The sequence below is a fragment of the Chrysemys picta genome, chromosome 18 (genome assembly GCF_011386835.1).
Source record: "Chrysemys picta bellii isolate R12L10 chromosome 18, ASM1138683v2, whole genome shotgun sequence".
NCBI classification, from domain to species: Eukaryota; Metazoa; Chordata; order Testudines; family Emydidae; genus Chrysemys; species Chrysemys picta.
This window is the reverse complement of record NC_088808.1, coordinates 15,966,334-15,988,062: the sequence shown is the minus strand read 5'-3', so window position 1 is coordinate 15,988,062 and position 21,729 is coordinate 15,966,334. Positions and strand designations below refer to the sequence as shown.

The 21,729-nt window shown below is 47.2% G+C and overlaps 1 protein-coding gene across 1 annotated transcript in view; it reads left to right on the top strand.

The window, feature by feature from the left end:
- Positions 1 to 20,715, top strand: part of RAPGEF1 (Rap guanine nucleotide exchange factor 1) — a 130,560-nt gene extending 109,845 nt beyond the window's left edge. The window contains exons 15-27 of the mRNA XM_065572195.1: positions 310 to 398; positions 1,718 to 1,826; positions 3,993 to 4,068; positions 7,834 to 7,918; positions 9,752 to 9,844; positions 10,868 to 11,053; positions 12,131 to 12,215; positions 12,433 to 12,527; positions 13,559 to 13,637; positions 13,788 to 13,889; positions 14,036 to 14,133; positions 15,677 to 15,805; positions 16,403 to 20,715. Of these exons, the coding sequence (XP_065428267.1) occupies positions 310 to 398; positions 1,718 to 1,826; positions 3,993 to 4,068; positions 7,834 to 7,918; positions 9,752 to 9,844; positions 10,868 to 11,053; positions 12,131 to 12,215; positions 12,433 to 12,527; positions 13,559 to 13,637; positions 13,788 to 13,889; positions 14,036 to 14,133; positions 15,677 to 15,805; positions 16,403 to 16,553 (1,377 nt within the window). The 3' untranslated portion in view covers positions 16,554 to 20,715. The remainder of the gene's footprint in view (positions 1 to 309; positions 399 to 1,717; positions 1,827 to 3,992; positions 4,069 to 7,833; positions 7,919 to 9,751; positions 9,845 to 10,867; positions 11,054 to 12,130; positions 12,216 to 12,432; positions 12,528 to 13,558; positions 13,638 to 13,787; positions 13,890 to 14,035; positions 14,134 to 15,676; positions 15,806 to 16,402) is intronic.
- The last annotated feature ends 1,014 nt before the right edge of the window (positions 20,716 to 21,729 follow it).

Here is a 21,729-nt window from a genome sequence, read left to right as displayed (position 1 = left end):
GAAAAAGTCTGGGGGGAAGGTTAAGATCCAGGTCAACAGCTGACTTGTGTTTTGTGACTATCAGCATAATTTCACAACCTTAAAAGCAAATCAAAATAGCTACATTAAAGTCTCCAGAGAGGCTCCCAAATTTCCCGTCTAATTAACGTCTGTGTTTTCCTGGCATTTGGCATTCACTTGCATCAATCTTTAATCTCTCCATAGGAATTTACAGTATAGGGCCATTTAGAGGCAGCAAGCTTTGTGAGTGTGGGATGACCAGTGATTGCAGGATCCCATGTCATGATCAAAAGCTTCTTTCTCTTCTAGGAATCTCCTGCCATCAAAGACGGCCACCCCAAAGACTCCACTTCGCATAGCAGCACCACTGGGAAGGAAAGCAGAGATGGTGGTGAGAGGTGGGCCTGACCTGAACTTGCAGCTCCCCCTGCCCCACAAAACAGCAATGCCCGAGCAGTGCTATTTTAGTTCTGCCCACTGCCAAACAAGCCACATGTTTCATGTTCTGCCTTGATAGTGTCAAGATTTTTAGCCCATTAAATTAGACGGTCTCATGAGAAATGAAATCCCACCTAAGAAGGAAAATCCAGGCTGTGCAGGGTGATTTAACAAACCCACAGTGCTTGATGCAGCCACTATGTAGGAGCAGCTGTGCTAGATCAGACAATCAGCCCAATCCTGTCTCCTGTCTCTTACAGTGCCCAGTCCCAGCTACTTCTGAGGAAAGGTGCAAGAAATCCTGTATTAGGCAGTTACAGAATTACCTACCCAAAGGAAGTTTCTTCCTGACCTTGTTAGTTAGAGATTAGCTCATACCCAGAAGCAGGAGGGTTTATATCCCTTCCAGGCTCTGCATTATTTTGAAATCCTCATTCTAAATAAACAAAGAGGCAATGCATGTTGGTACAACACACACGCACACACTAACTTTTGTCGCTGTCCCAAGGAAATTGACAGTTGCTTTAAGGGTTTTAATCATTGCAATGAAGGAAGCAACACAACTCTCCTACTAAGCTTAGTATCTGATGAAAATATAGACTGCTCCACGATGGTCAGACACTGGGGTAGAGGTATCTTTGGAGAATTCGCACATAGTATTATAGGAAGCCAGGCAGGGGGAATCTGTACAAGACACAACAAGAGCACCTCCCCTTGGAGCTAGAGGAGTAGCTGTATAACGCAGGAAGAGAGAGAATTTCTGTCATGTCTTCCAACAGAGAGAGATCTTGTCGTCTCAGCCCTCTGCCAGCAAAACAGATTATGAACTAACTTAGAGATACTCCAGCCATGGACGGTCTATTTTCCGACATCCATACATTTGCAGAATCACTTGGCTCCTTGGTTCTCATGCTGTAATAACGTGAGGGATGATGTTGCAGACAGTGCAATGGAGACGCTAAAGTGTGCAGTCATGCATGCTGTAGTTAAATTCTATTGAATAGCCAGAAATCTGGCTGGACAAGTGCTCTGTTCCTGAAGGTTTCATTTATCAGCCTCAGTCTTTCTCCTTTCCCAGGGATGCAAAAAAGCTGTAGTATTAGTACCAGACACTCAGATTTGTTTGCAGGGGGGTTCCCTGACTTTGAGAGTGTCAGACTTCCTGTAGTATCTGGGCCATTTAATGAAGGCCTGGACACTGTGCGCTCAATGTGACCTGGCTCTCTGCTTCTCCATCTATATGATTAATGATCTTGATGGTCTTTTGCTTCTCTTCCAGGCAGCAAAAGTCACCGGATGCTTTGGAATCATCGCTAGAGGAGGAGGTAGATGAGCTGACCCTGATTGACCACAGTGAAATTATGGCTCGGCTGACACTGAAGCAGGAGGTAGGTGCCTGCAAGAGTCACTTTCATGCTTCTTGGTTTGTGCTTTAATGAAACCTGGTTGACCATGAGTGTAACGAAAGAGAATCAAACAGACTCTGTGCAAGCTAATAGGAAAAACTGGTTTGCAGAAGCAATGCATTGCAGCTTTTTGTGTGTAAATTGTGCTGAAAGGAAGCCTGGAAAGGAAGCATCGGCATCAGACCATGGGTTCATTAACAAAGCACGGGCTGTCTCATTGAACACCAGCATGTTCTTGTGTCTTCCACCTCTTCAGCTTGTACCAGCATCCGAAATGCAACAGCTGAGATTCCAAGGGCTTGTCTATGCTGGGCCCCAGTGCAGACTATAGGGTATGAATTGCAGAGCGAACCAAAATGTTGCACTCTAGCTGCCCCATGTGGATGCTGCTGGCATGAATGGAAAGGTACCTAGTTCGCATTAACATAGTTCTGTTTGACAAAGGACTGCGTTTATAGACTCATAGACTCTAAGGTCAGAAGGGACCATTATGATCATTTAGTCTGACCTCCCGCATGATGCGGGCCACAAAAGCTGACCCACCCACTCCTGGAAGAATTCATGAACTAGGTACCATATTAATGCGAACTAGGTACCTTTTCATTCACGCCAGCAGCATTCACCTGGGGCAGTTAGAGTGCAACATTTTGGTGCGCTCTGCAATTCATAACTCTATAGCCTGCAGTGCAGCTCAGTGTAGACATAGCCTATGATAAATACAGTAATTGAACATGGGTGTGTAGTCAGGCTGCTTAGCTGCTGTATTTCTAAGTGTGAATGAAGGTTTAGCATATGGATTAGTCTCCAGCAAGAAGTTGCACTAAGTGTATTTAGTTTCTGAATTGCTAAATGGCTTCAGAAGTGCAAACAAACTACTCAGCAAAATAGCTGTTCTTGCACTTGAGAAACAACTTGGTTCTGGGTGCACTGACAGACATCTACGCTTGCTTGCTGATATTCCGAACAAAGCTGTTTCTGATGCAGGGCTCGAGGGAATATACAAGGCCTTTGAAGCTTTCAGACTGTCAAGGGGCCATTCTGGAAAACAGAAACAATATATCATTTACTGGCACTTACGGGAGTGTTCTTTGGACAGCCAAGATCTGCAGGAGAGCCGGAAGCTATTATTCATTCTTTAAGTGGTATTTCATAAGCCTTGCCAGAGTTTCACCTGAAAAATCACATCTTAGGCACAGTTGCTCCATGTCTGTAAATCAGGAGTATTTCCAGTACTTTGTATACTGGAGTAGCAAAGAAATAGCCCAAAGGAGCCAGGTAGTATTCCAGTCTCTTCCCTGCAGAAATATTCCATGTAAAGCCCTTAAGAATGATGGAGTTTTATATAATGTTAGTAGTGTGCTACCCCTGGATGTACGACAGAGGGAGAGGCTGTTTGGTATGGTGGTGAGGCGGGGGACTGGAAGCTAGGACACTTGAGTTCTGTTCCCAGCACATGAACTTGGTTGAGGATAGCAGTAGTCAGGTGACATCTAGCCAAATAGTTCCAGATTACAGGATTTGCATGCTTTATTCGCAGTTTTTCAAACTACATGAGCTTTGACATTCTAGAGACCTGAAGCACCTTCTTTTAAGTTTGGAGAGGTGTTTCCCCCCTCATTTTCTCTTTCCTTTATCATCCCATTCCCCACCCCGCACACCTGGGAAATTAAACACACCAAATTATTAATACAGCATCCATTTGCACAGTTAAATATTCAAATGAGAGGAAATGCCCAAGTTAAGGTTGAATGTGCAGCTTTCACTCTACGCCCTTTTCATCATCATGCATACAAACTGCCTCTGATGTATGATCACGTGCTATTGCTGCTCCTTAATAACCATGGGAATGATCACCGGTGAGCAGCACAAAATATTTCTCTTCCGTCTGCTCACAGGCAAAGCGTTTAGCTTTCGCTGCACTTCCCAGCCTGGCCGAAGGAGTGAGTGACCCAGACTGCAAGTCAAAACAGCACTCCCACTAAATCACAGGATTGGCCTGGTACTCGACACCTTGTCCCAGCTCACGCTTTGCTGCGTGAGTTGCAAGAAATGTACAAGTTAGCGCTGCATGTTAGGCACTAAGGAATTAGGCCATGCTGAGAGGGGGCTCGGTCTCCTGTGCGTAACATGTTTCTCTTCTCATTGCAGGGCGATGATGGGCCAGATGTTCGTGGTGGATCCGGGGATATCTTGCTAGTCCACGCAACTGAGACTGACAGGAAAGGTACAGTGAATGGAGTGGAGCAAGCCGGGAGTCTGCAGCTTGGTGTAGCTTTTTTCTGGTTATGCTACAAACCTCTGTAGTGTTGCCTGTCAACTGTGTTCCCATATGCAGACGTGGACAAAATGGGGAGGACTGCATGAATGTCGCAGAGGGGATTGTGGGGATCTTGGGTGAAACAGAGCTAAGCTGCATAAGCTCTTGTACCGTTCAATTCAACAGCAATGATTTTTTTAACTCTTCTGTGTCCAGAGTCTAGTTCTGCAGAGCGAGGCATACCAGTGCAAACGAGCGCCACCATGGCCTTGGCATCTATCTACCTGCAAACAAATGTCGTTGGGTTGGGGAAGAATAATTGTGAATGGCACCTTGTGCCATTGATTCAATTTTCAAAGTGACACTTGTGCTCTGTAACCTATTGACTTCAGTCTAATGTTGGGATGGGAATGGCTTGAGTGAACTTAGCATTGACGTGAGTAATATCACTGGACTGAGCCAAACACACTGGGTGAGCTGTCCCAGCATTGTTCTACCAGTGCATCTCAAATTCGCCTGGAGCATCCTTCCTGGTCCAGCCCTGATCCTCTTATGCATGGGCAACCAATCATGCCAACTTGAGTGGTGATTTGTCATCATGTATAAAAGTGGGAGGTGGGTGGAGAGGTTCTCTCATTTATTTGGATTTTTCAGCACAGAATCTCATAATGTTAACACTTGGCATATTTTTAAGCACCGAGCGCTCAAATTTTAACCATTCTATTCGCTACTCTAATTATAATGATATATTAATTGAACTATCCAGTTAAACCCCCAAATCCAACTCCCCAAACATCAACCCTCCCTCCCCAAGCCTTGTGAATAAAGATGAGCTTTGCAGCATTTCCAAAGAGTGAAAGTGAGACATTTGCACTGGCCTAAACCAAGGAAGTTCTCCTGGATTGCCAGCCACTGAGCCACTCAGTGCATTTGATCATTTTAAAGAGGAATATATTTCATTTTTAAATGAACCCTGTTTTGTTCTGTAGCAGGCATTTGAGACTGCTAGCCAGCACCCTGCAGCCAGCCAGGACGTACTTACCCCTACAGAAATATTCCTGACCTTTCCTGAAGCGTAGGAGAAAACGGTGAAGGTGGAATGGATTTCTTATTAGCACAGCTCTTCCTTGGCGCAGCAGCCTCTTAGAAATAGCCTCTTCCACCATGTTTCTGTTTTTGGAGAGCTAATTGCTAGAGGGATACACGTTGGACAACTTGTGTGAAAATGATGAAATCTGAAGAGACTGTATGCATTGAGGAAAGGCTGTGAGGAGCCTGGTACGCTTCTCATGGACGCAGATCACTGTGTGTTTTAGATATGCAGTAGTCTCTCCTGTTAACAGTTATCCTTGCATCAATAGGGAGAAGTGGGAGGGGGAGAGAAGTGTGTAGTATATTTCTTATAATAGTGGGCAAACTCACCCCTGCATGCTGTGCCAAGTTGTTGATGCAAGTTAAAACAAAGGAATTTATGCTATGCTAACCCAGTGTTTAGGAGGCTGAGAGGGTAATGAATTAAGTTTACGATAAGAAGAATTCAGGGCTTGTAAATCTATCACCTGAACTGCAGAGAGAGGTATGGTTAAGAGACTTTCCTTTAAAGATGAATTTCCTGGCAGGTCTGGGTGCCAGAGTACACCGTATTACCTCACAATGCCTTTTGGACGGATGGGAACCCCAAATAAATATAACTCCACTCCCGGTTGCTGCTCCTTGTCCATTTAGGTTTGAGTAGCAGAGCTAAGTGGAATAAGGGATAAAAGAAGACTTGTGGTCTTTAGGAATAAAACCTGGGGCCAGCTAAGTGCCCATGGCTGTGCACGCCCGCTGCAAATGCAGGATTACAGCTGAACAAGGCACAGAGCTCACCTCTGACATGACCACCCATCCGCCCTGCTTTAGAGATTATATCTGATCATCTTTAACTAAAAGACAGCAGCTCTCCACTGATTTAGGAGCAGCAGTAAGGAGCTTTCTGTGTCAGGTTACTGCCAAGTGAAACGCTGCAGACCGATAGGAGTGATTGTCATGCTCCCACTCCCCCCAACCCTTGTAACAAAGCAATGGATTGACATTAGTGCTCAGGAACTTTGGAGGTGACGTGCCTGGTTTGAGGGAAACTTGGCATGTGCAGGTGCTGTGGAAGTTTTCTCATGCATCTCTGCTAATACACCTCCACACTGGCCTAAAACCCCTAATGAACCTCCACCTGTAATGACCAGCCCTTCTCCCCTAGATCTGCCAATGTATTTCAGTCCTAACGTGCAACCTCCTTTTCCTGTCACAGCTTCTCTGGAACAGAAGTGATCAGTCAGGCCAGAATGCGAGGGTTTGGGCTGAGACTGCCAAACTCATTTCACCTGTGTTCATAGGACGACAAGCCTCCACTGTAACCGCTTTCTCCCAGATGAAGTGACACCATCATTTCATACTTAACTTTATAGATGCATCTCTCACTCTCATGTTCAAATTCCATCTCCTGATCCCATGACTGTAGACAAAGCCATTGGTATCCAGTTGTGGAGCTGGCATGGCATAGCAGCATATTGTATGCTCTCTAGCACCCCTTACTGGCCAATATTTGCAGTGGTATTAACTCTTTCCCTCGTTGGAAATAGTCTTACTTTTTGCACACTCTGCAAAATCAGCAGTAATGTCGTGAAAGTGGCCCTAAGGACCCATCGCCAGGGGCCTTATTGTACTTTTGCTTGACCTACTATTAAAGACCCTCTTCTCTGAGAGAGATGATCTTTGCTGATCCTCTAGGTGGTTGCTCTAAGCAAATCTCAGTGTGTTACAGCCAGGAGTCAGACCAACAGGGTAGAGCAGGGATGGGCAAACTATGGCCTGTCAGGGCTTTGGATCTGGCCTGCGGGATTGCCACCCCCATGCTCCCTGCCTGCCCTGTCTCTGCGCCACTCCCGGAAGCGGCTGGCACCATGTCCCTGCAGCCCCTGGGGAAGGGGGGACAGAGAGCTCCTCTGCCCTCGCCAGCAGACACCACCCCCCGCAGCTCCCATTGGCCAGGAATGGGGAACTGTGGCCAATGAGAGCTTCAGGGGAGATACCCACAGGCCCTCCCCCAAGGACGTGGTGCTGGCCGCTTCCAGGAGCAGCACGGAGCCAGGACAGGGAGGGAGTTTCCCTTAGCCCCGCTGTGCGCCGCTGCCACCCTGAAACCGCTCAAGATAAGTGGCGCTGGGCCAGAGCCCAGACCCCGAACACCTTCTGCACCCCACACCCCAACCCCCTGCCCTGAGCCCCCTCCTGCACCCCAAGCCCCTTGCCGCACCCCTCCTGCACACCAACCCCTTGCCCTGAGCCCCTTCGTACACCCCGCACCCCTCTGCGCCCCAACCCCTTGCCCTGAGCCCCTTCCTGCACATCACAACCCTCCCACACCCCGCACTCCCTCCCACTGCCCCAGCCCTACATTCATGACCCTGCATGCAATTTTCCCACCCAGATGTGGCCCTCGGGCCAAAAAGTTTGCTCACCCCTGGGTAGAGGGAACTTTGCTATTGCTCTTGTGCATTAGGTCCACCTGCTGGTAAGAAATAATACTTCAGTGTTTCTGCAAAGCTGGATATTAATTTGTTCTTGCAGAAGTTTGCCTCCATATTACCTTTTTTTTTTTCCTTTTGTAAAGACACAATAAAGGTAGGATTCAGTATAGAGCATGCTTCCTTCTGAAGACACAATTGACTGAGGTTTTATTGCCTTCCTCTTTAGATCTGGTGCTGTACTGTGAAGCCTTTTTGACAACGTACAGAACATTCATTACCCCTGAAGAGCTCATCAAGAAGCTGCAGTACAGATATCCTTCCAAAAGTGTGACCCTCTTGACCCTGCCACGGCTCGGAGCACTGTACTCAACGCTTCATAGGCAGGGTGGGAAATGGCCTAATTCAAAGCATGCTGGCAAAGCAGTCCGCAATATATTCAAGCCCACATGGGTGGCACACGCCCTATTAGCTCCTGGGCAGGCATTCATAGTTTACAGCACAGTCTCTTCACTTCAGTGCAAATCAAATAGCATACTCCATGGGACAAATCAAGGCAAACGTGGTTTATTGGTCTTGAGCACAAGAGAGAAGGCCAGGAATGCCCGGGTTCTAATCCCAGCTCTGAATCACTGCTTGGCTTTGCGCAAGTCTGTCACCTGTCTGTGCCGCAGCTTCCCCATCTGTACAATGGGGATAAATTTACCGACCTCTTAGGGTATATCCGGACAGCACTGAGAGATGCAGTTCCCAGCATGGGTAAACATACACAAGCTAGTGTGCTACATGTAGCAGTGTGGCTGTGGTCACGCAGGCAGGGGCTTGGGCTAGCCACCTGAGTGCAATCCCGCCTGACCCCCTGGGTACTTACTCGGATGGCTAGCCCGAGTCACTGCTGCAGCCATACAGCTGTATTTAGCATGCTAGCTTGAGCAGATCTAGCATGTTTATGTTGACCTGAGCTGGGAATCACCCCTCACAGCTGCTTCTCAGCTGTACCCAGAGAGGTGGTGTGTGGATTGATGATTGTGCGGTTACTGTGAGAGTTAAACTCTGTCAGTATTTAGACCTCCCTTCTGCCACCAATAATGCAGCACATCACAGAATGTCGTCTTCACACTATGGTTCAGTATGGCCCTTTACCTGCTGACAGGAGCATCTGTAATGATGTACAGAGGTTGTTCCTTGAATATTACATCTAGAATTCCCTTCCCTTGGATCCCGTCCCGTAACTCCCTCCGTTGCTACTGACACTGAGGTGCTGCACTTTAAAGACGCACAGTGTAAATGCCTCATGGGTTTTAGTGCTGCGGCTGCACATCGGGGCCTGGTGTCATGCTGTCCAGCGTTGCAGCTCATCACTACCATCTTCAGCAGAGATGATGGTCCCGCTGCTACTGCTTTGGCTAATGGACACTGGACACAGAACCTCTCGTGTTGAGGTCAGCAGTGAAATACTCACTTTTAGGAGGTGCTGGAAATTCAGAACCACAATTTGGAGATCTACGCTTTTTATTGTTGTTGTTTTAAATTCATCTTAATTGGTTATTGTCTTCTCCTCTCACCCCTTCCTTCCCAGCCCAACCTTCTGGTTGAAGTAGTCTTCTCAATCCATGTTGGTCCGCCATACATTCCCCCCCAGTAACCACTGCAGCCATCACCCTGCCGGCTTTGAACTGGGCACGACTCTTTAGGTCAATCAACTCTCCTCAACAACCAGTGTTGTCTGCAAGTGACCGGAAACACCTCTAACATTTGCCTGCTAACAGAATGAGAGACTGGGTTGGGCCTTGAGCTCTGTGCTGTTACAAGAGAGACCAGATGCCACAGTGAGACCAAGGGGAGTGACAGTAACTTGTTGGACTGGCAGTTGACTCAGTTGTCACCTTAGAGATGATGGTTTCAGGGTACACCACCTCCCCCCTCTGTTAATGCACCCACCGAGTGGTGTGAACCCCTCCCTGCTACATGCAGCCTATACTGCTCAGTCCACCGCCTTTAGTATTTCATGTCCCTCTTAGAAATTGAGTGCTGGTCTCAGTCATGGCAAAAAGCAGTGATCCTGTTGGGAAACCTACTGGGGCACTCCTCAGACAAACTAACATTGGCCTGGCTGGATTGAGTTAATTCTTTAACTTGTGGCCAACGTATGAGAAGTTCTGTCACTTCCCAGACACGTTTAAGAAGCGAGTCAGCAAGAACACATTCTTCGTGCTGGTGAGAGTGGTGGACGAGCTGTGGTGAGCGTCCCTCCTGCTTTGTTTGGGGGCCTGGGTGGGAGGTAATAAAAATGTAAACCATATCTGTGGGGGAGACCTGAAACTTCCTTCCCCAGATCAGAGAGACTGCTGCAGGGCTGAACACTTGGGGTCTTGGCTGGGAAATGCAAGTTTTCAGGGTGCCTTCTCTGGGTCTTCCTTATGACTTCAAAAATAAACAATCTGAAGGGGAATCTTTGAAAGAGAGGAAAAGTTGGCCAGAGGGTGAACTGGAATGGCCTGGATTCAGTTATGCTTGTGGGGAAAGGAATTGGATTGTGTGCTGAGCTAACTCTCCTAGATCCGAGTCTGAGGCAGAACACTAAATGCATTCATTTCTAGGGACATCCCTAATGACAAGTCATTGCAGTTATCTCAGCTGCCTTCGGGTCTCAGCTGGGGCCTTGTTTTGCTTCCATGCAAGAGTCCCTGGTTTGAGAGTGACTCAGGACTTTGGTCCCTTAGGGAGATGGGGGAGGCGGGAAAGATTACTGAGGTGACCCACAGTGTACTTCAGGGAGGAGTGCAGCATGAGATGCTATTGAGCAGTTCCCAATAGCCAGCTGTAGGTGCTTCAGTCTCCCCAGAGAGGCTGGTTGTCATAGCAGCAGCTGCAACTGAGTGAGTGTGTAGATGAGAAGGCTAGCCCATTGTGCCAAGAGCTGTTGAGATAGCACATCGGAATAGCTGCCCAGAACTGCCAGATTGGGGAAGTTTAGGGTGCTGTGTTGAGAGGCCAGGCCATTCTAATTGAGGGATGATGTCCTTTTCTGGACACGGGGGTGAAGATAACCTTACACAGGTGCCTGGAAGAGCTACAAAATAAATTTTTTCACTGCTCAGTTCCATGGGGGAAGCTCACCCTAATTTTGACTTCTGAATTTTGTCCTAATTTTTCATGATAAAAGAGGGGAAGTCCTTAATACAGGCTCTAGGTAAATGGGGAATGTCATCTTTAATGTCTCGTCTCTGACATGTGCTCTGGGTTTTCCGTCCATGTCTCAGCTTAGTGGAGTTGACGGATGAGATTCTAAAGCTGTTAATGGACCTGGTGTTCCGGCTAGTCTGCAAGGGAGAGCTCAGCCTCGCTAGAGTGCTACGCAAAAATATTCTGGATAAAGTGGATCAGAAGAAAATACTGAGATACGCCAACTCCATCAAACCTCTAGCGGCCCGAGGGGTGGCAGCCAGGTGAGGCAGCCTGCACCTAATCAAACTTTGGTCCTGTTTGAGGGACGTGCATCTGCCTGTTAATGCACGCTGAGCAGCGCAGTGTCAGTTTGCTTTGTCCTCTGGTTTTCCTGACCCTTCTTTGTTTATCCGTCCCTACCCATCACACGAGGGCTCTTCTCTGTCAAGTCTTGCTTTCTAAGGCACGTGTTTCATACAGCTCCACGAGTTACCCCTGTATGCTGGTGAGGCATATACACAGGGGCTATGCCCCATGGGCAAAGCAGTAACCTCTGCAGAGCTCCTCATCTCCAGGAGCCCTGTGAATGCTCCTGCACAGCGCTGACATACACTGAGACTTCAGCCAATGACATCCATCCCTTAGTTATGCAAAGGAAGAGACACAAGGAGAAGTCACTGGCAAACTCGTGGAATGAAGCATGAGAAACAGATTTTAAAAATCCTTGTAGCAAAGGCTATGAGGCAAAACATAGAATTTGGCTGTCTCGGGCATAGGACACTCCAAGCACCCATCCTGAGCCTGATGACACTCTGGTAAGCTTCTCAGGGCAGAGATCTGTCATTCTGACTTTGATCCCCTATCGTCTTGTATAAATGATCTCCCAGCACAAAATGCTGGAGAGCAGCACTCGTCACTTCTAGATCAGGAGAGGAGAAAGTGGCATGTTGTTTAGACTTAGGAATTGGTGTGCAGAGCTCCCCCAATTGATATTTTTATCAAGATCATTACATATGCAAGATAAAGAAAAATCGAGAGGAAAAGGTCAAGTGGTTGACATGGGAGCCTGCTATCGAAATGGTGCTAATGCCACAAGTGATTTGGGCGTGGAGTGTTTTCTTTTCCTCTGCCGGCAAAGTCTTATTTTAAAAAAATGCTGGTGCTGATTCTCCTCTCTAGTACACTCGTTTGATGGTAGTGTGACTCCAATCAAGTTATGGTGCAGCACAGCTGATGTAGAGGTGAAGAATTGGGCCTCTAGTTCTCTCTTCCATCGTTATTCACAGTCAATGTTCTAAAGGAAAGAAAGTCAGTCATGGTTTCATTAGCCTTTTCCTTTCCCTCCTTGTCTCTCACAGGCCGGGGACCTTGCATGATTTCCATAGTCATGAAATAGCTGAGCAGCTGACCCTCTTAGATGCCGAGCTCTTCTATAAGATAGAGGTACAGACACAAGATCAGGGGCTGGGGCAGCGGGGGGGAGAGGTTTTAACAAATGCTCTGATGCTGTTCTCTAACAGCTCTCAGGCATACACCTATTGTCGTTGTAGAAGAAAGCCAGGTTTGTGTCAGGGGAGGGCTATAAATCATGGGGATGACAGGGAGTCCAAAGACAGATGTTTTATTTTAGCTCTTGATTTGTTCTTCTCTTTCCCGCCAGATCCCAGAAGTTTTGCTTTGGGCAAAAGAGCAAAATGAGGAGAAGAGTCCCAACCTGACACAGTTCACTGAGCACTTTAATAACATGTCCTACTGGTAAGGAGATTAGAGCAACGGCTACTGTACAGAACTTAACCTCTAAGGTCCCTGGAGCCCAGGAAAGCTTTCCTTGAGCTGTGCTACCAGGCTGGGGCTGCTTGTTTCGATGGTTTTGTCTTGTGGTATATTGCGACGCAGTTTCACTTCCTCCTGGGACTAGACCCAGGGCATTCTGCAAAGAATCCCGAGTGACAGAAAAATGAAACCTTGTGGTCTTCTGGAGACAGCTGCATCTCCAGGCTTTATCGCAAATAACACCAAGACCCTTCAGACAACCACCTTGATACATCTGTGCACATGTGCATCTTCCCTGCCTCAAACCAAAGTCAGTACAGAAAGGAAGGGGCCATTTCAAATAAACAATCTGGTAAAGGATGAAAACTGCAGCTGAAAACCAGCCTCTTGAGTAAATTGATCACTTAGTTGTTCACATGTCCTGTGAAACAAACCAAAAGAGAATGGCGCCCCCTTTAAGTGCAATTAAATCTATTAGGATGTTAAGCAGATCCACTTTGCATCCAGGAATGATGGAATTCTTCCACACCTGTCCATTTCAACAGCAACAGGAGAGATGCCAGCCCAACATTCACTATGGGAACTAAGCGCTCGCTCTCTCTCTCTCTCTCTCTCTCTGTGTGCATGAGAGCTTCCTTCTAGTTTGGGTAACTTCAAACTCTGGTGTTTTTGTGAATTTAACTACACCTCTACCCCGATATAACGTGACCCGATATAACACAAATTCAGATATAACGCGGTAAAGCAGTGCTCCGGCGGATCAAAGCAAGTTCGATATAACGCGTTTTCACCTATAACACGGTAAGACACGAGGACAACCTTATATCGGGGTAGAGGTGTATTTCCTTATGCTCTGTAGAGAAGAAACAGGACAGGAAAGCGTGAACTTTCCAGCCTCATTGATGGGTCCCTGATAGATAGTAGCCACTCAAGTGAAGCAGCAGGTATTGCCAGATCAGAATCCAGCTCAAGGGTTCAGTCACTCTTCCTGTTTTTTTTGTCCATCTTCACAGGGTCCGTTCGATAATTATGCAACAAGAGAAACCGCAAGACAGAGAGAGGCTGCTCCTTAAATTTATAAAGATTATGAAGGTAACAGCTCATTCATTGCTTGCAATTCTCACACATGCTGTTCAGTGAGCTTATTTGTTGGAATGTGGGACATTCCATTAGGGGCAACACTGTTGGTTTCCAGAGTGTCTTCCACATCTCTAGAGTCACTGGTCTTCTCCCTCTTTACAGCACTTACGAAAGCTGAATAATTTTAACTCCTATCTGGCCATTCTTTCTGCACTGGATTCAGCACCCATCCGAAGGCTGGAGTGGCAGAAACAGACATCGGAGGTGAGGAAAACAAGAGATTGAGCCCTAGCTCTGGTCTGTTATGTCTGGTCTGTTTGGGGATGCGATTTCTTTTAAGTCCATGCACCCTATTACAGAGATGGCTTCTTTGCACCAGGAACTCCATGTCTGTGTTTATGTCCCACTAGGGCCTGGCAGAGTACTGCACACTCATCGACAGCTCCTCGTCCTTCCGGGCTTACCGAGCAGCTCTGGCAGAGGTGGAGCCTCCCTGCATACCTTACCTGTGAGTAGCTGTCCTCTTGGGGGTCACTGGTTTGTCTCCTCTCGCTTGGGGGGGTCTCTTCACGCAGAGCCCCGGCAGCCTACACTCAGCTATGCATTCACTTTTCACCCTAGAGTGTGGGACAACCTGACATGAAGGGTGCAGGATACGACCCTTGTTGCAAGCCTTCCATGTTCTAAAACTTGAGGAGGAAAATGCTTCCCATTCCTAGGCGTCCAATAACTTGGGTTCAAGCCACACTGCTGGGAGCCAGAGTGATTATGTACCAGTCCCCTGTGACGTTCCCTGCTTTGCAATCCCACAGCTTTCTCCAATGTGCATCACTTTGTACCTGGGCACTTTAGGCTCTGGATTTCTGTTGGGACTGCAGTGCCAGTATTGGAGCAGTTCATCGCTTTGTTGGCAATGGCAAGGATGCCTTGTCCTAGTACAGTTTTCCCGTCGGCTCTGTGCCTGTGCACTCCCAATGTAACATGGCTTTGGATTTCCTTAGCCACTGTTATCTGAAGATCCCAAAGTACTTTACAAACGTTAATTAACAAAATCTCTCAACTCCCTGCGCTTTCGGCAAATGGGGAAAGTGAGGCACACAGGCAAATCAGTGAAGGCAAGTGGAAATCAAGGAGTTTGAACTCTCAGAACAGACCACTAGACTAGACTTCCCTTCACGGTTGTGTGTAGAACAAGAGGAGTTTCTCCATGAGATGTTAGAAGTTCGTGCAATTCCCATCTCATGAGGCTAAGCTGATTCAGAGCTGCCCATGTGCCAGACCTGTCACTGCATCCTGGAAGTGTTGGTAAATTAGAAATCCTCTTTGCAAACATGCATGTCTTTTTTCAAAGGTGGGATTCAAGTTCTCACCTTTCACTGCAGGGATCCTGTAGTCTGGATGCCAGATTCACCAGGGGTTTATATAGGCTTTACCAGCATAAGCTCAGCCTGCCTACGTCTCCAGTGGTGAAAAGCTTGTTGGAGAAGAGAGTGCAGAGGCACAAAGTAGCCAATCTGTTCAGGACCGTTGGAGAATGAGACAGCCACAAAAGGTGGATGGAAAACGTGATTCAGTGCCTTCCCCTGGGGGGCTCTTGCCCGCAGGGCACCCAGCGAAATGGAAAGCTCTCATCCTTTGCAGAAAACTTGAGGGAGTCTGTAACTGCTACGCTCTGTCCCCTCTTCCAGGGATGATGCCAGCCAACACTTCTTGTGCCAACTTTATCTAGTCTGCTCCCAGCTTTCAGATGCATTGAAGTAAATAATTTTTCTCGGGTGCAGAAACTGGCCCCCAGTATCACTGGTTTAAGCATTAATGCTTCATCTGTAGGATCCTACCTCTGGACCCATGATGCCAGGAGCTTTGAGCCCCAGTGCACCTTTGAAAGGACTGACTTCCTCTGATTTCAAATGCAGGAGCATGGCAGCAGCACTGAGCATTTGGGTTGATTTTTACTTGCCTTTCAGGTGGCTCTGAAGTGCTTGTGACTAACCTGGAGCTCTGTGCTTGTCTTCCCTCCTCCCTGCATGCTCCACCCTTCTCTCTTCCAGAGGCCTGATTCTGCAGGACTTGACCTTTGTTCACCTGGGAAACCCCGATTACATTGATAGCAAAGTGAACTTTTCCAAACGCTGGCAACAGTTTAACATCCTGGACAGCATGAGGTGCTTCCAACAAATGTAAGTACAGCCATCTGCCTGGCCTACGGCAGTGAGCAGGGACTCGGCGCTGCCTTTGAGGTGTTCTAACACCACTTTGGGACTAGGCACAGGGGATGCAAACGGTGCGGTGCTGCTGCAGCAAAGAGGAAACCTGGCTAGGAGAATGTAGGTGTTATAAAGGCAGGGTTTATAGGACAGGCTTTGAGAATCCTAGAGATGACAGAAGAACTGTTGGGTTGCTTTTAGTCTCTCATTCTTTTGAATTCAGCTATGATCCCTACAGTATGTTTGCCTAGTACATTATCCAGCCTTGTTTTAAATGTCCCATTCAGGGAGCCTTCCCTCTCTTCTCTTGTCTGCTGTGATTTATTCTTTATTGGGTGGATGGTAATTGCCAGGATTGTTCTTTCCATTTGTAAAGATCAGTACAACATTTGCCTCTCTTCTACCAATACACTGGTATCTTCAAGCAGATGGTCCTGTTGTATAAATTTCAAGAATTGGAATGTTGAATGTATTTCAGACTGTATAGTCTGGGATTGCCCTAATTTAAGGGGTGGTTCTCGGGGTAAACTAGCTGCAGTGTTAATTGTAGTGTTCTCTCTGGTTTTATAGACATTACGACATCAGAAGAAATGACGATATAGTCTCATTCTTCAATGACTTCAGCGACCATTTGGCTGAGGAGGCCTTGTGGGAACTGTCTCTCAAAATCAAACCTCGAAACATAACGAGGCGAAAAACAGACAGGGAAGAAAAAACCTAGGAGGAGGGGGATGTGAGCGAGGAGAATCGCTCTGCGGATGCACTGAGGGCAGCTACGAGACTGGAGTAAATACTTGTACCTGTTACTGGATGACGCACTCTTCCTGCCCAGTTGGCAGCAGTCGCTTGCTTCCTGGGTCTGTGAATATTGGATTCGCTCAGCAGAAGAACTGTGAATGTGTGTGTGTCGTAAGACAGCAACAGCCAAGGAAAGAGATCAGCCAATGCTCATTCCACTCTTCTTCCTCCACCTCCCATCTCTCCATGCCATGAACCAGCTTTAAACCTGGGAAGAGAGTGCAGTGGAAGGAGGATCCCCTGTAGGCGTGTTACTGGTTTGCCAATTGATGTTTTCCATGTATTCTGAAATACTCTTGCTTTTGTCTTCAAGCAGCAGGGGGCAGCAGCCATGAGCTGCATGTCTGTGGATCGCAGGGCACCTATGCAGCAGACAAAAACCATGGAAGCCCTGGATTGTTTCCTGTTACCTTCTTGCCTCCTGTGCAATGTGGTCATGAATCACTTTTTCCCCAAGGAAGATGGAGTGGCAGGCACTCTCTCTGCCAGAGAAGCTTTATTGTGGAAGCGTTTGTGTGTGTTTACAGGGTTATTGAATCTAATTGCCCCAGATCTCTCTGACCTTAATTGGAGGAAGGCAACCACCACAGATATGGAAGAGGCACTGAAAACATGGGCAAGGACTGTGGTCTCCAGTCATTGCATCCCCCTTCTCCCCCCAAATCTCATTATTTAAAAAGCTGGTCAGTCTCCCAACTCTGGGGAGGTTGACTAGCCAAGGTACTGTGGCTCAAGTGTCCTGTGAGCCCGTATCCCTTAGTGATGGTACTAGCTACTGCACAGTAAATACTGTAGTATATAAGACTGTCTGTTTGTAAATACTAGTATTTAGATTCCACGGAGGGCGGGGACTGATGCATGTCAAAATGCCAGTGGCTTTAAAGGAAAACAAGTGCAAAACTATGTGTATAAATCCACAACTAGTGAAAATGTCTTTCCGAGTGCTGGAATAAAGGAGACTTGGGGCAGCCGTGTCTGGAGCGGAGTACAGAGGGGACGTTTGGAGCCAGGAGGAATATTTCCAGGATTTTAAATGCTGAGGTGCAAAGAAAAGGGCATGTGTTCAGTGCTAAGACTGGTCATCCTCTCTCCCTCACCCACTTCACTTGAGGTTGTTGCCAGGACTGTTTATGGAACCCCCTCTGCATAACCGTTGGTGCTGCGTTTTGTGATCTTAGCGTTGGAAAAGCCAGAAGGCAGATTTGGAACTGGCAAAGCTCTGTCCCCAGTATAGTCAAGTCAAGATTCAAGGGACACAGGCAGCCCGGCACGTCATAGGGGGTTAGCATGTCATGTACCATGTTAACCCTGATCTGGTCCGTGTGCCTTATTCAGTTTCTCTACCCCTTTCCCCTATGGTCGTGCCCTCTGATGAGCAGTCCTTTCCCCCAGCGCAGCTAGGACTGGCTGATTCACACCCACGACCTTTCTGTCCTTCATCAACTGTTTACAGTGCTGGTCATGTTTTCAGGAATATGTTGTAGATTTTAATCAGCCATGCAAGGCCTGTTTTGGAACTACTTTGTGTAGTTTGCCTGACAGTGAATCACTGTGTTTTATAGCGAACTCTAACAAAACGCTTGCAGCTTTTAGGGATGTAAGTCTTAGGGACTGTACACAGGAGCTTCTCCCAGCAGCACCCTTAACTTCCTTATTAAGAGCCGTTCAGTGTTTGCTAAGCCTACCTTGTTCTGAGTGAATCAGAGTTACAAAACCCTTCCTTCTTCACACTCATTGCAGAGTCTTTCCTCCTCCCTTTTGTTAAACAGCAGTTTTGACTGACAACCTGTGTGACACCAGTTGGAGTGACAACCTATATTGTTTGGTTTATAGTATTATTTAAAGCTGTACATCTTTTTTAAAGGATGCTCTAAGCAGAAGATAATGGGCTTGTCTCCACACCAAACTTGCACCTGTTTAACTGAAGGTATGTTTTTAAACCAGTTTGGGTAGACACTTCTATTTCAGTTTGAGTGACTCATGTCAATTTAGCTTAAGTAAATTCTTTCCTGACTTAAGCTAACCTGAAATAAGAGTCTCTACACAAACTATTGCTCCAGTTTAACTAAATCCATTTTTAAAGTGGTGTAAACTTTCTCAGGTAGACAAGCCCACAGTCTCCCAGACGCAGGATTACTGTTCTGTGCATATGCAGCATTCTTGCTTGCCCCTGACATACCTCTACTTGTCTTTGCCATGTTACAGGCCAAACCATTCCGAACACGAATGGCTAGCTAGGGAGAATGCATGAAATGATTATTCTGTCAGGGCAGCTGTATTTCATATCAAGGGAGTATAAGGGGGGCCCAGAGGCCAACAGACTATTCCTGGCTGGATCCATGCAGCCCCTAGAAAGGGTAGTCCGAACAGTCCGAGAGGAGAAGCCTCTCAATACTGAAGACCCTGAATCTGAAAGAGAGGGAAATTTAACAAGTTTAGAAAGCCAGATTTGTTTATGTAGCTAATCTGTGTGGGTTATCGAGCTGGCTACTTTGCACAGTAAAGCCTTCGCGATCTGTGAAGCAGCAAATGCAATCCACCTCTTGTGCAGGATCCTCTGCTGTTTGGTTCTGAACATGTCACTTTATTATTTAAGGTGTGTGTTGTAGCACAGGTGATTTATAGCAGTATTGTGTGTGGTCGTGTTGCTAAAATTGTCCTTTCATTTCAGTGTGTTCCAGCTTGGTTCCTCGTGTGTGTGTGTGTATTGTGCCTCTTGTGGGTTAAAGTCAGAGACTGGCACTGGCCACCTGTTGGGAAGGGGCAGGGGGGTGGGGGGGAGAGACCTCAGCAGGAAGATGCACCTCAGTGGAAATGCACCTGGTCCTAAAAGCTGCCCCACAGATGCTCACGTCTTTTCTGGTCTTTCCGTGTAACTGTTTCAAGTCCCTGCCTTGCAATTAAATTGCAGACAAGACCCCTCTAAAAGGAGCGCAGACGGAGATGAGACTGCCCATCCACACACAGCCAGCTCCTAGTGAAAGCAAGTCACTGGTGTGTTTGCTGCTGGCCACATGGCTCCTGTGAGATCATGGCTGAGTGCTGGCTGTGCAAATAACCACCTGGGAGAGGGCAGTTGATTGACAGCTGCTGCTGTGACCCAAATCCCATCAACACAGTGCCCTGGGCAAAGACAACTCTGGAGAGGAAAAAACGGACTGGGCCACGGGATGGATCACTTGATAATTGCCCTGTTCTGTTCATTCCCTCTGAAGCACCTGGCACTGGCCACTGTCAGAAAACAGGATACTGATCTAGATGGGCCATTGGTCTAACTCAGTGCGGTCATTCTGATGGTTCTTTGGGGACATCCCTGGGTGATTTGCAGAGTGCTCCTCTCAATTTTAAGTTGGTGCATGTAGTTTTGATGAGTAGTTGGGGCTGCCTTGGCAGAACTGGGGTGACTCACTTTATGGACAGGCACTGGAGCAGCAGAATGAGCAGTGCTGTTGGGGAGGGGCGCCAGAACGTTCTCCTCACAAGTACAAACGAGCTTCAGTAACGTTATACCATGTATTGGTTCCCTGTCAGCAGCAGGCCTAGCAGCTCCATGGGTGTGAAAGGTTCACTCCTCTGCTCCAATGCTTCCCTGGGATCGGAAGCCGGACACTTCAGCTATCTGCAGGACTGCAAATGTAATGGTCAGTCATGCCTCTTGCAGATAGAGTCCGTAGACCATTTCCCCTCTGGGAGGAGTGGGGGATTTTAATGCATTGACTGAATATTCAGACGGAGGCCAAGTAAGAGAGGACGCCAGTTTGTACATTACCACTGCGATGACAGCAGCTCTATCTGGAATTGTGGAGGGGAGTAGAAGTGGAAGGAAGCCCTGAGTTACCTGAACTCTGCTGAGCCACCTGCCAGCCGTGCTGACCCCAAGTCTCTCCTGCCATCCCAGAATGTTACATTGTATTATCTATTTATCACTAAGCCAGTCCTGGTAGTGACATCTTCCTGCAAACATTTCAAACCTGTAACTTTTATATTAAAGCAAAATAAATACCGATAAAGAATCCAGCCTAACGATCATGTTTACAGTGCATGCAGCAGTCTGCGGATTAAAGTGACAATCGAATCCACTTCAACTGCTGGTGTGGCCTCATATTTTCTGTGTTTTTCCTCTCTGGGTCTCATTTTTCAGTTGAGCTTTCATTTTCTCCTGGTAAAACACATACACATCTCAGAGCCAGAACATTTTTCTTCCCCCTCCCTCCCCAGCACAAGCTTATTCATTGGCACAGAATTAGGGGTGCTTTCCAAGGAGCCCTTCATGAGGTGCCACTTACCCCCTGAACATCCATATTCACATAGCCAATAGGAGGAGGGGATCTAGGATATAACATGTGTGAAGAAGGATGTGTGTATGTTGCAGTGTATCTATGAAAGTGGGATTGTGACACTACACACAAGCCTATAAATAATTGCTCCTGAGGCATGGATTGCTGATAATGTGGTGCTCCTGGTCTATTTCAGTCCTGGATAAGTTTCAAAATTCCACTGGAAATAATCTGCATCTGCCAGATTGGAGTGTAGGATGCTCAGACACTGACCGAGTCGCATACCAAAAGCAACGCTAAAGACAGATGGTCTTGCAGGGCGTGACACATGGTATGCCACATCAGAGCTGGCTGGAAAAAACCACTCCCTCTGGCAGTCAAGAGTTGCCGCTTTGGGGGAGGAGAGAGAGACCCTGCACACATAAACTGTGTCTCTGTTTGCACCATAGTTAGTATAGTGTGTGTGTTCATTTTACCCTCACTGTAAGGCAAAGGAAGGCCTAATGTTTTGAAGTACAGGCCTGGGAGTGAGCTCTCCTGGGTTCTATTTCCAGTTGTGTCGCTATTTCATTCTGACCTTCTGCAAGTCATTTCACGTGGCTGTGTCTCATTGCCCCCATCTAAAATGTCTTCTCTAGAGGGAAGGTGTTAGGCTTAATTCATGAATCATTTGGAGATGCTCTGATGGAAAGTGCTAAAGGAGTTCCAAGCATTATCTGTCCTAATCCGAGTCACAGCACGTGCCTCGTTTTTCTGTTTAGAAGTTGTGTTTTTCAGACAACATGTAATAATTTTTGCTTCTCAGAGTTCGCTTAGCCCATG